General features: G+C 33.7%; 1 protein-coding gene across 1 annotated transcript in view; it reads left to right on the top strand.

Annotated features, from left to right (window-relative positions):
- The window catches only part of LOC134237956 (uncharacterized), a 32,019-nt gene extending 21,485 nt beyond the window's left edge, over positions 1 to 10,534 (top strand). Inside the window, 10 exon segments of the mRNA XM_062720087.1 lie at positions 2,465 to 2,686; positions 2,989 to 3,159; positions 3,362 to 3,522; positions 3,858 to 4,548; positions 4,978 to 5,110; positions 5,249 to 5,496; positions 6,021 to 6,195; positions 7,287 to 8,564; positions 9,908 to 10,002; positions 10,182 to 10,534. Coding sequence (XP_062576071.1) covers positions 2,465 to 2,686; positions 2,989 to 3,159; positions 3,362 to 3,522; positions 3,858 to 4,548; positions 4,978 to 5,110; positions 5,249 to 5,496; positions 6,021 to 6,195; positions 7,287 to 8,564; positions 9,908 to 10,002; positions 10,182 to 10,349 — 3,342 coding nt within the window. The 3' untranslated portion in view covers positions 10,350 to 10,534.
- Positions 10,535 to 14,479: the final 3,945 nt, after the last annotated feature.

The raw sequence follows: 14,479 nt of genomic DNA, 5'->3' as shown, positions 1-14,479 counted from the left end.
TCTATACAGATCAAAAAAGGTTTGATCGCGAAAATTAATCGTCGCCAACTAGTTTACCCCTGGTAAATCGCGAAATAAAGTCGCGAATAAAAGTTGTTTTACAGTATGGTATCTCTCCAATGGCACTGCTACATATGGCTCTGATGGATTCTCCACTAATCTCTGACCAATCTGTGGTGGGTATACGACTCAATCCATCTGCATCCGCATTGTTTCTTCCTGGTCGATATTTGATGTGAAAGTTAAAACTGGAAAGGTTGGATAGCCAGCGATGACCAGTGGCGTCCAGTTCGGCTGTAGTTAGACCGTATGTTAGCGGATTATTGTCGGTCCAAACGGTGAACTGCTGTCCAAACGAGTAGTCCCTAAATTTTTCCGTCATAGCCCACTTTAATGCCAGAAACTCCAATTTGTGGAGCTTATAGTTCTTTTTGGCTTTTGTAAGTCCCCTACTAGCGTATCTGATTACTCTCTTCGTGTGGTCCTGCTCCTGATATAGGACGGCACCTAGTCCACTTCCAGACGCATCCACATGAATTTCAAATGGGAGTTTTGAGTTGGCTTACCCCAGTATTGGTGCAGATGTCAGGAACTTCTTCAGGGTTTCAAATGACTTCTCCTGCTCTTCACCCCAATGCCAGCCTTTCTTCTTCTTGATGGCTTTAGTCTTTTTCCCGGTTGGAACTGTCCTTAACTCGGTCATAGGTCTACTGATCTGGCTGAACTTCTTGATGAATCTTCTGTAATAGCCTACGAAGCCGAGGAAGCGTCGTTACAGAGAACTCGCGTGCACAAAATCGGTAAGAAAAAAAAGAATAATAATAGGGAAAAAGAAACCGAACGAAAACAATAAGGTCTTCCGTTGGAAACGGAAGATCTTAATAACAAAATAAAATGCAATACTTATACCGTAATCTTTAGCCAAAAATCACTTTACTTTACAATTTACTTGCTGCTGTTTACAATTATCCATTATAAAATAATTTAACTTCTTAATTGTGAAAATATAGTTATTTCTGATCATCTTTGATAATAAATAATATACAATTTCTCAACAACGATATGAAAGGAAACAAAATGCAAATAAAATAAACATAAAAGAAAATAGTATGTCCACAACATGAAACATGCAGAACATACATAAAGACAAAATAAACAAATACACACAATCAATCTTACCTCACATGAGGTGTAAAGGTTTTACCAAATACACTTCTAGTATACAGCCATAATGGCAATAGTAGGGCAGTATCCTGTATATAAAACGTAGGGTCTATTTAATTTTACGATAGATTTTAGAATTTGTTCAGAACCATGAAAATTGACTTTCTCTTATACATTACTCTTGAAATCTTTAATAAATGATAAATCATTGAAAACATACTTAAATTATCTGAGTACAATTAATCAATTAACTCAGTGTGCACACAATACAATTACGCTAGTTCTCAAACTCCTAAGTAATGAAAATAACAAAATTACGTAAATAAATACTTTTTAAAAAATATACCTACAATAAACTAAAAGAATAATTACCTTCAAATTCCAGTAGGTAACGGCATAATAAATAGGTTAATTAAATATTTCAAAGCTATAGCTGACCCTGCCCAGGCAACTACGTATACATGTAGCACGAGCTTGTGCCACCGGGAAAGTGAGAAACCCGCCAAACCAGGTAACCCTAATCGAACTATCTGCGGTGCAATGAACAATAGAATTCAAGGTCATACAGTCCGAGGTCGTCTGTAGCTATAAATAACTTATTCTCTAAATAAATGCAAATCTTATAAAACTTACCAGATAATATTAATAACCAGAACACAAATAATTTGATCATATTTTTTATTAATGTCAACAGTTTAAACCTGAAATAAATATTATCTACACTATTTAAAACACTTATTAACTATACAATACTGACTATAACAAAAGTATACTTGATAAAAGTTGCCGTCCTTTAAAAAAGGACTGCAATACCTTGATAATATGCATGTGTTTCTAACCGAAATTTAATTCTTAAGAATATTCCTAGGTTAAGTGAAGTTATCTATATACTTCCTTCTTCCTAGTTCTTCCTACTTTTAAAATGCTTGTGTCATAGAATCAAGGTTTAGTTTGTGAAAGTATATGTCATAAAATAGAAAGTTGGATCCGCCAATTAATATATTAAATATAATATGCAAATTTAAAAGCGAGCTTGCCAATGAATGCCATGTTCTAATTTGAAAAGAGCGAGTTATTCGACGAGCAAGTTGTCTTAAGGGCAAACTCCCTAGCATTCTCGCGCATGTGTAGACTGACGTATGCTCATGGCATCCGGTTTAACCTTGCTTATATATTTTCTGTGTAGACCTCAGAGTCCACGCAATCAAGCTATTCTTCTACAAGAAGGTTTTTCACAGAGTAAAACGTTTGCAAATGCAGCTAATTATTCTTCATTATTATAAACAAAACTATTTTAAAGGTTCTTTCAATGACAACGATGGGAGAAACAATATGCCGCTGTACTGGGCATATATTTTCAACAACCTTCTACGTTCCACTCAACATGATAGACTTGTATAAAGTTTGGGGAAAGTTTGATGCAGCAAATGCTTCGGTTTATGGCACCATGATCGCAGTTCTAGTTGTCTATCTTATATTGGCTGTAATTCTAAGACGAGAAGATAAGAAAGATATTGAACGGGTGAAATGTTTTTAGTTTTTTTTTTATTGATATGATAAATGCATTCAATACATTGATTTATAATTCAACATAGTTTTACAAACTGTTATTTAAAAATAAAATAGAACGTTTTCCAAGGTTCTAAAGTTTTTTGTACACTTAAAAGTTTTAATTTAAATTTGAACTTTGATTGATCTGTTAAAATCCGCTAATGCAGAAATTTGATATACTTGATTTGAAAAATGCATAAAATTCAAAAGCAGATAAATTAAAGATGGTAGGAATATGTATGTTGTTTCAATATTATATAATGTGAATTATAGTGGGCGATTTCCTTTCTATGTGACCATGATTCCGAGGACTGTTACTTCTACATGATAACTGTTTATACTGGTCTGAGACGCCGGGCAGGGACCACTTCTAATATTCATTTTGTACTGAGTGGATCAGATGACGAGAGTGGAATACGAAGCTTAAGTGATGGAGAAAGAAAGGTAAAAAGTAAATAATTATAAGTTAAAAAAAATTTTTGTTCCATATAAAACTTCAAGGTAAAAAATGTATAAGTGTTAATACTTTTTTGCAATAATGAATACTTAGAACACAAGATATTAAGAGCATTGTACTAATAGATATAAAATCACTGCATGTATTTTTAACAATGCTGAACAATTTATTTTTTATTAACTATTTAAGGGGTTTCAATCTGGAAGTATTGTTACATTCGTGTTTGGGACGAAAGACAGTTTAGGTGACCTCGAGTACTTCAGAATATGGCATGACTGTTCAGGCCAAGGGTCGTACCAGGACTGGTTCTTAAGTAAAATAGAAATAGATGATCTACAAACGAATGAGCGGTACAGTTTGCAGATTTTCCTTTTCATTTCAATCATTAGCAAAATTCAAAATTCAAAGAAATACTTTAAGAAACATTACATTACAATTATACATTTAGTTCTAGTATCAGTTTTGTTGTAAATTACTTAGAAAGAGCATGTTGGAAACTAAAGATTTGCGTCCAGTTTCCTTCAGTTATATATTTTTCCGTTGTACAATAGCACGGGTTAACTTCATTCTTTTAGTGAATCGTTTCAGAAATTTAATTTAGGAAACCTAACAGATAGTTCAGTTAAAAAAGAATATATAAGGAAAAAACTAAATTTGATCTGTGACAAGATTTATTTTTATTAAGGTCTATATTCCTGTGTGATGATTGGCTCTCACTAGATGAGGGAGATGGATTAATTGAACGGATTCTTCCTGTGTCGACAGTGGAAACTTTGATGGCCTTTAAAACCCTGGTTGCACATCAAACACAACTTAATATCACCGATCACCATCTCTGGTTGTCCCTTCTATTTCGGCCAAGAAAGAGTAGATTTACTCGGATACAGAGGTTATCCTGCGTACTTGCGTTGCTTTTTCTAAGCATGATTTCCAATGCAATGTTTTACAAGTCTGCCGGAGAAGAAGCGACTTACAACTATGTGCAGATTGGTGTATTTAGACTGTCAGTTTCAGCACTGTTTGTATCCTTGATCGGAATTATTTTGACTACAATTCCTATTTTATTTTTAACAATTGTTTTCCGAAACCGACGATTAAAGACAAATAAAACTCAAACTGAAGCTAAAGAAGACAAGAAAGTGACCACTACACCTCAATCGTTTAGAATTCCGTCTGAATATATTAAAGAACACGAAAAGTCCTTACCATATTGGATACTTTACATTGCCTGGATACTTCTATCGGTGATAGTTCTGGTTTCTGCTTTCTTCCTCTTGCTTTACAGTATGGAATGGGGTAAAGGCAGATCTGAAGAATGGCTAATGTCCTTTTTCTTATCCTTTTTTGAATCAATTTTGTTTGTGGACCCCATTAAGGTAAAAATAAAGCAAAAACCTTTCGTTTCTTTCTTGATTTGTTTTATATTTCAAGGCATTATATTTACAGACATTTTTATTCATATATTAAAATATCATTTTGTTAGTGATCTATCTGTTTATATCTTAAATTGTCCGTTGCTGAAGTCTTTAATAGTCCGTTTCGAAGTTTGGAGAACAACAAAAGAATGACAATTTTCCAATACATGTACATAAATTTCAAATAGCGAATTTTAATCCAATTATGTACACAGTACTAGAGTAATGCTTAATCTTCATATCTTTTCATTTGTTGTGTCGGAACATTTATCAAAGTCCACGTTACCACATTTTAAAGACAAATTTGAGTAGAATGTTTTCGAATTTTTATTGTACACAGCGTCAGTTCGTACATCTTAAGTGCTTTTTCAGAAATTATCTCAATTTTAGGTCTTATTTGTTGCGGTGTTATTTGCCACCGTGTTCAAAGCTATAATTTACGAAAAATCAGCAGAAGTGGACATTGATCAACTGAAAAAAATTTCAACTCTTTATAGAAACTCGGATAACTATGGATTAGCAGGTATTTCTTTTTAGAATTAAATAACGGAGTAAAACATTTAGTAAACTAAAAACAACAAAACTGTAAGCTGAAATGAACATTAGAACGTTGCATAAATGTATCACTTCGTTAAAATAATGCTTAATTTGTTATTTAAAGCATTTGCTAGTAATATTCTGAGAGGACGAGATCCACTGACCCAAGACGAACTTGAAAATCTGAAAGCCAAAAGACAAGAGGAAAAGAGGGCGAAGAAAGCATTGATAAGATTAATAATATTTGCAGTGTATTTATTTGGACTTTATTCCATAAGTTTTTTGGAGAGGGACTTAGATTCATTTCACTATAAATCAAACATCGACAGCTACCTTTATTCAAGTGACAATGGACAACTAGGATTTTCTTCTGTAAGTAAACATTTATCATTTCTTATGCTTTCATTTGTTCAGTTGTCCGAACTTGATTTCCATATTATGATGAAAACAGTCGCCCGTGTGGTGACCTGGTCGCGGAATAAGGATAAAAAGGATGAAGGAAACGAAAGTGATCGATCTAAAAAAATCAACAAACAAATTTGTGAAAGGGTTTTCGACAGGTTACACTCGCCTGGAACCCTTTGCATTGATCATTATAAGGATAAAGCACCAAATTACGATAATCAATAACTGTTAGAGGTCATTATCAATTAAATGGCATTGGGGTTTATAAAGATCTGTAAAAAAGAATACGAAATCATACTGAAACTAAACGGGTTATTTTCAAGGTGTTGAAGTGGTAATAATATAATTTTAAAGCATTTATGAAAAAACGGCTTTGAATGAGAAAGATGTTTTTTTTTTAATAAACAGCGCTTTTTGCCTTTGAGTGGTTTGCCACTGAGCTCCTAGATAATATTTTGAAAAAAAAGTGTTCAAATTTGTTTTAATTGCAGATAAATCGAACAGAAGATTTCATCAATTGGCTGCATAAAACATTTGTACCTACGTTTTACCCCTTAAGTAACTATGCCGGCGATGAATTAGGGGTGATAGACAAGCAAATGTTCAAGGACAGTGCAAGTTTCCGTATTGGACCCGCTCAGCTTCGTCAATTAAGAACAGAGAGGGGCAAGCCAATAATAATTAAAATTGATATAAAGTCTTACAAAACAATCTTAAAAGTACTCAAAAAAAAATGAATGTATATTATTTATTACAAACATGCGGATGATAAGCAACATAAGAGAGTAAATATTTAGTTTGAAAACTTAATCACAAACGTTTTCTTAAAAAATATTATTTAAGCTTCAATTTTATTTTTACCCCCCCCCCCCTCCCAGATTTTTATGGAATATTTCCAGCTTCTTTTCTGGAATCACTGATCCAATGTGAAACAATTTTTACATATACATGTATTATCTATGAGTATAGATGATCAAAAATTGAAAAAAAGACATGATCCATGGGGTCTGAGGATTTGGGCTTAAACCAACAAAATTATTGTAATCCTCAAATTCTTCTTCTTTTTTTTTTTGGAAAGCTGCAAACTTTTTGGCATGGCTGATATAAGCATTGGTCCTTCTACTAAAACTGTGAAATTTATGACCCCAATATCAAGACTTCAGGGATTTAGGAGAGGACAAAATTGTCCTAACAACTCTTTAGAAAGTATCTACTCTTCGCCGTGTATTTATCATCAGAGGACTAAGTGCATGGTTATGATGAGCAAGGATTGTGAAATTCATGTCCTGGATAAGGGGTTCTCGTGTTATAAATGGGTTCTGTTGATTATGTAGGAAAAATGCATTATTACTTTGAAAAGTGTTTTCTGCTTCTTGAAATTGAACAGAAAAAAACAACTGCATGCTTTTGATGCGCAAATGTGCCTCTTCCAAAGTTTGGAAGTATATGCCCCTTTGGTCAGGAATTCTGTTGTTAGGACATGACTCGGGAACTTTGGTTTAGGTAGAAATAATCTGTATGAGTGTTTATAAGTACTGGAATAACTTTTTTTTTATATCTTTGTTTTTTATCTTGTTTTTAAGAAATTCACCTTTATGATTTATTTAAATACCTCTTTGGATCCTTCATCAGGTTGAATACTATACATGCGACTGTTGAGGGCCTTGGTTCTCTTATTTTAATCAAGGTTCAGTAATTACGAATGATTAATTTGACTTCTCAATTTTTATGAATTAATGAAAATTATTCTTTTTCAGCCGCCTCATGTCCCTTTACACGAATAACATGGCCATATCCTTGCATTTACGAATATTCCAATAAACATGCAGATACTTCCGAGTACTGCTCTGAGTGGAAATTGTATGACTTAAAATGTGAAGAGAATACAAATAGAGTTGAAAAATATTATACGGCAGGTGCTTGGAAATACACTGATGCTGAAAGTATATGGGGAATAGCAAAATCAGGAGAATATGGGACATACGATGGAGGAGGATATATCACCCGCTTTACAAAAAGTCATGATCGTGCTGAAGATTTAGTCAAGGAAATAGTTGAAAAGAACTGGATTGATCGTAATACTCGGGCTGTTTTCTTGGAATTCACCCTATATAATCCAAATAGAAACCTCTTCATCCACGCCATATATTTAGCAGAATTCATAGAGACTGGTGGGATTTTGACGTGGACTGAGACACAAGCATTCCGCCCAATAGTATCTGCAGATATGGTTGGAAGTTTTACCATCTTATGTTATTTCATTTTTCTATTATACCTTGTGATAACGGCCATAAACGTTGTTTACAAAGTGAAGAAACATGGCTGCCTAAATTTCTTCAAACAGCCGTGGAACTTGGTAACAACACTTAATATTTTCCTCAGTTTTTCTTGTGTCGCAGTGTATATTGTAAGAGTTACATTTGCCAAGGAGACGATGAAGAAATTTTATGACGACAAATTAAGCTTAAAGATAAATGATGAATTTATCAATTTTAATCATATCGTAATTTGGGACAATGTGTTTAATGGATTCTTTGCGATCGTTGTTTTCTTGTCGACCCTCCAGCTTCTGGAGATTTTAGGATACAACAAGAGATTCACACAAATTATATCGGTTGTTGTCAATGCCAGGGGAAGTATTGGAGGATTTGGTTTTATCTTTATCCTCATTTATATTATATTCGCCACTTTAGGAACATTGCTGTTCGGAGTAAAACTAAAAGAGTATAGAAACTTTTTCAGTACTTGCGGTACTCTTGCCAATAGTTTCATCGGAAAGAATAACGTAAAATCAATGGTTACTGCCGTCCCAACTTTTGCCGAGCTTTTTTACTTTTCGTTCATGTTTTGTGTTATCATGACATTGATAACAATTTTTGCTGCCATTTTAAACAACAGCATTAATGAAGTCAAACAAACACTTAACATGGAGTACGAAAAACTTGGAATCAAACATTTCATCGGCAAAGTCGTCAAGGACTTGTTTGGAATTATCTTTAGAGAGAAAAGAAAGGGAAGACTTGTGTCAGAGCAAGGTAAAGGATTTAGACATTAACAGACAATGTCATTAAAAAGAACATGTTTTAGCCTTAAATTCCGGAAATTCGGATGGGTTTACTTTCGAACTTAAGGTAGTGTTTAGAGCGTCTGCTCTAGAGTCGCGAAGTAAGGCGTTGATCCTTACGTCACGGGTTGGAATCCCACTGGGGGACCTGAAGACCGGTCCTTCGGATGAGATTGTATAAACCGAGGTCCCGTGTCGCAGTAGGTGCTGGAACGAAAAAAGATCCCTCCCTGCTCAATAGTCCTGAGTGCGGACAAATTTGCATCTCTCCACCTGCAACTGGTGGCGTCTCCATATGAGTGGAAAATTCTCCAGAGTGACGAGTGAACAATATACAAACAATCAATTAATCGAAATTAGGGTATCCGGTAATTGGCGTAGACATTTAAATCGCAAGAATGTGGAATGTAAACATTATTAGCACATATGATTTTTTTTTCTCAAACAGATTCTTTACTATGAATTTTAAATGAAGAAAATAGAGATTGTGTAGTATCTTGTGCTTAAGTAATAAATGGTTCCAATGCTTAGAGATGGGGTAGCTGTCTTGCCCTGCAGACCATAATGCAGATGCCATATGAGCCTATATTTACTAATCACACTTTCAATACCAGAATTCTTTCAAAACACCCCCATTGAAAAATACAAGTAAAATAAGAGACAAATAATCTTCAAACCCTATGAAAATTTTACGCAAAAAACTTCCATTATTTGAAATTGAAAGCACGATAGATAAAGTCACAATAGAAACTTTCAATGACAAAACCAATGAAGTGTTCAATGAAAGTGTGTAGCGTATCGAACCGTGGACTGTCACATGAGTAAAGGGATTATAATATCAATCGTTGACTCACGGTGACCTGTTAATTTAGTGGCTTTGGAGGCTTTTCAAAGAGTTAGATATGAAACGCAATTTGCCCAACATTGTCTTTTGGATATGTTTAAGTTTAAATTAAAATATACACTCTGTGAAAATGAGACAAATAAACAAGTTGCGGTTCGATGTAAACAAAGTCGTTAAAAACTGGTATGCATATGAATAACAATAGAAATGTGACAAAACTGTTAGACCCCCGTCTCAAAAGCTACTGTCTCTCCGTATTATTTTATAATTTCATGTAATATAATATACCAAAACCTGCTCTTACGACATTGTTTAATACCTATAGAACATAAAGTTCTAAACTTCGGAAAATTATTTTGCGCAAAACACCGGGATATACAACTCTCATGGCTTAAATATTCCTTATTAAATTATTTCACAATGTAATTTTTGCTAATGTAAATGAAGTATTTTCATTTTTATCAAAACAGAAAATGTCCACCAGACCCTGTTGAAAGATGGTGGTGAAACATATGGTATTTTAAAGTTATTAAGCAGTTCCTTACACAGTTTTATGAAGAAAGAGGTAAAACATCTCTCTCTCTCTCTCTCTCTCTCTCTCTCTCTCTCTCTCTCTCTCTCTCTCTCTCTCTCTCTCTCTCTCTCTCTGGGTGTGTGTGTATGTTCAAATGTTTAATATAAAATGAATGTGTAAAAAAATGTATTTACAACTAAATGCTCAATGTACTTGTTTTACTTTATTAGGGCAATGAAACCAAATACCAGACGAATGCAATGGATTGTGATATTTCCGATATTCAAGAGCTAAGTGCGAAGTCAAGAGAATCAGATGGCAATAAAAGTTTTAAGGAAGTTGTCTTTGCCCATTCCACAGATGATGATTTCGACATAAAGAATTTTAAATTCATTTAGTGTGGAATTTTGGTGCCATAATACACTCTCAACTGTAAAAGTTTTTAAGTTCGTTGTTTTTCAATTATATTAAAATTATTTTCAATCAGTCAGAATTTCTCATTAATTGGTATTTTAATTTGTTTTAATCTTACTGATCTATATTTTATCTAATATAGTTAGTATACTAATGTTTTAATCAGAAAGATATGATAAGTTTGATGTTGTGCTTTTATGCTTGTAAATACCTTATTTTTGGAAAATCTTTTAATATGAAATGCAAAAATGCTTTATTTTTAAGGAAAATTAAAATTAATTCAAAGCTTAACCTGACGTATTCTTTTATTATGTTCCCCAAACTCTTGGGGAACTATTGTTTTTACTCTGTTTCTTCTTCTTCTTATTATTATTATTATGTCGCCCCGAACGAAGTCTCTCTATTGATATTGTACGCATGTTTTTTTTTATCCAGGCTGTTTCTCGGAGATGGCTGGAACAATCTTCCTGAAACTTTCCTCAAAGGACGATCACTGGTTGTAGTTGTGCAGTGAGGTCGTTCAGTTCTATGTCTACCGTTGCCATGGAAACCTGTAAAAAGCGACGAATTTTGTCCGCGAGTGTTCTCTCTGGTCCCTTAAAACGTTCGTCATGAAACTTTTCTTATTTTAATGATTAGTATCTGTAGTTGTGCGATTCGCATTTAAAATTTTCAAATAATCGATTATTGCCATGGAAACCAGGGGAAAGTTAAAATTCTTTAATTTCGCTCAATAACTACGCAAGTAATCGTTTTGAAACTTTCAATGTTTATTCCTTGCAATGTGTCAAAGTGATTTCTACTTTTAAAATAATTGTAATGAGTCGCTCACAGTTGCCATAGAAACGAAACAGAAAAAAAGGTTAAGATGTACATATGTGTTCTCCAAGGTCTAGGTCAAAGGGTCAAAGTTCTTCGTATCCAATAAAAGTTCTTTTCACAAGGATTACATATTTGAAATACGAAAGCCCTAGCCCTTACCGTTCAAACGTTAAGGTACTATGTTCAAGACGAACCCCCCCCCCCCCGTTTGAAGCGCACAGCCAGGTAGAATACACAGATATAACATATACAACTTACAAGTAACGTTTTAAAAGTTTCATTCATAAAATTCAGTTCCCGTCATGTGATATTTTGCCATCATTCATTCTCCTTCTGTTTTGTCTCTTGAATTTATAATTATTTTATTTTATCTATCTATTTTTTCTTGTATATCTATTACTTGTACATTATTCATTTTATTAGAAAGTGCAAGTATAAATTAGAAAATTGGTACGTCATTTCCATAGTTTTTATTCATTCATAAATCCTTGGATCCGCTCCTGCAGGTACGCGAAGCCTTGATCACCACTGTATACAAAACATTCATCTCGCCGAAAATGTTCATGATTCCGCTAAACTGAGAAAGTTTACACATGATTTATCATCTCATAACAAACATCAGCTCTGTGCAATGCAGAAATGCTCGAATTGAAGGTGGCATGTCAGATTCGTTTTCCGGCAGAACCTCTAAAAATGAAAGTGAAAGTAGGGAAATTTCAGAGTTCTCACTGGCATTATAATACACAAAATAATTCGGCTGATCTTCTTAATAAATTACACTTGCCAAGCTTTTTTGGTAGGAAAGATACTGCCAATTAACAAGTATGAGGCTCAGTTCAGTACATCTGCCCAATTTCTTTTATGCAAGTCTGCAAATTTAGGAACTTGTAATTTTTTCCTGCACTACTTTCTTCTCCTACCGATTCTATAAATAATTAGTGGGATGTACCCAATTAAGGTCTTCCGTTTCGAACGGAAAGGACTGATACGACTCGATGGTTGTCCAAGCTTAGGTAATGGACCATTGTTTTAGTGATGATAAAAATGAAAATCTTGTCCAGTACGGGGCGACATCTGCTATTGCTTGCAATAGCAGACTTTCTAGTTATTATCATTTTTCTTCTTCCTGGGAAAATGTTTTCCGCGAGTGATCTTGTAAACTACACATCCGACTTAGGTGAAACCTTTGTAGGGTCAGTAGGCATGTTATGTAGATTTGCGGAACGAAGGTCATTTTGCGCACACTTGCTTAAATGCAAGAGCGCGCATGTGCAGCACATGAAATGACCAATATAATGGATATAGCCATATTTTTTCTATTTTTTGATGAAATGTTTTGTAACTCAAAATGTAAGGATATATTAGTAGTATAGACAAGATGACATGGTCAGTATAGCAAGATCTCACGCGCATGCACGTGTGCTTCGCTCTGATTGGCTGAAACTAAAGCCTCAATATGTTTCTTGTTTTACGTCATAATCATTTGAAATTTTGAACTTCGTCACACATTATGAAGATCTACAGCATGATATATAAGAATTTTCATGAAAGCATGTACATGCACGTGTGCTGGCAAGAGCGCGCACGTGCAACATGCGAAATTACCAATATAATGGATGAAGCCGTAACTTCTCTATTTCTTGATGGAATTTTTTGAAACTCACAATACATGGATATATTAGTAGTATAGACAAACTGACAAGGTCAAAATAGTAAGATTTTACGCGCATGCACGTGCGCTTTGCTCTGATTGGCTGAAACTACAGTCTTAATATCTTTCTTGTTTTACGTCATAATCCTTTAAAATTTTGAACATAGTCATACGTTATGAAGATCTACAGCAGGATATATAAGAATTGTCACGAAAGCACGTAAATCCACGTGAGCTGCAATTTGATTGGCTGAAACTTTAAATGCCTATAACTTTCTTGTTTCTCAACAAAACAGGATGAAATTTAGCACATGAATAGGTATAATAGATTTCTACATGATACTGCTATCAAAATTGAACGCAAGGACGGGATTGCATGCACTTGCGCACGCGCTATTCGTAAAGTGAACAATATATTTGAAAAACGGTAAATTTATATTTTTATGACTTATTGATTCTTGGAATATAAAGATATGTTAATGGTTTAGACAACATGCCATCATCACCTTGCATGTGCATGCACGTGCGTTTGCATGCAATACATTAAATGACAAAAAGTTGATATCATTGTAGCTTTTAAAATTCTTTAAAGAAATCCTGCGATACTGAGCATATACTACAAAAAGTTCTAAAGGAAATTGGCACAAAAAGGGAGTTGGGGAGCGTTTGGGGAACATCTGTAACGGTCCCCGTTACAATTAGAACTAGTTATGAGTATAAAACCTAAACTTTAGACTGCTTTAAAAATAGTGTTTTGCCTCACGATCCCTGTGTAGTTTAAGATGTCTTGACTCAGCACTTTTCCTTTAAACCTAGAGGATTGGTTTTATTCAGTCTCGAACAGGCTTTTCCAGACAAAAAGTATTCTAACATTATTTATATGTTCATTTAAATATAATCAGCACAGATGACTTTTTAGGAGAGGGATTAACGTTTTCTTAAATATGTTTACAATGCCGTTGTAGAAAGTGTGGTGTTTTAAGCAAAATATCAAAAAGATAAGATATATTGTAAGTTTGTTATAAATGTTGTAAAATTAGAAATAGTATCATTTAGAATTTAAAAGAATCTATTCATTTTCTGTAGACCGGCTATTGGGACAGAACTATTTAATAACATCACTGGAGGATAAACATTGGTTTTGGCATGATAAATTGATTGTATGTCATAAAATCTGAGACATGCCTCTCCAGTATTTGATTAAAGTAAACTTAAACTTAGTAGTTGTTGCTAGTGATCTAATCACTTGCTAATGAATATAGGCCATTAAATGCGAAACTTTATTTAGAATAAATTATAATTTTGTTAAATGGTTTCGTATGATATATTTTTAATTCAAGGTAATAAGACAGTTAAAGGTTTTCACATCCATAGCTTTGCAAATTTCAATCATTTGAACTTGAGTACGTCATTTACATGAATAGGAATTCGTCTGTTTTATTTAATAAAAATATTAATTTTTAATTGTTTTCATGTCGACCTTAATTGCAAATTAGTAAATAAGATGTTTAAATCTGCCTAATGTATGCAATTAAAAAGGAGTTTTGGAAAATTCATGGTATATAGTTTAGAAATGCAATATCATGTAATGTAAAGAATTAATTTAAAATTCAAAACTAAAACAAAACGCATTTTTAGGAG

This window comes from Saccostrea cucullata, unplaced genomic scaffold, assembly GCF_032062105.1.
Source record: "Saccostrea cucullata isolate Sc308-1 unplaced genomic scaffold, CSIRO_AGI_Scuc_v1 ctg21559, whole genome shotgun sequence".
In the NCBI taxonomy this organism is placed as follows: domain Eukaryota; kingdom Metazoa; phylum Mollusca; class Bivalvia; order Ostreida; family Ostreidae; genus Saccostrea; species Saccostrea cuccullata.
The sequence above is the reverse complement of the archived record's forward strand: the minus strand, read 5'-3'. Positions and strand labels throughout refer to the sequence as shown.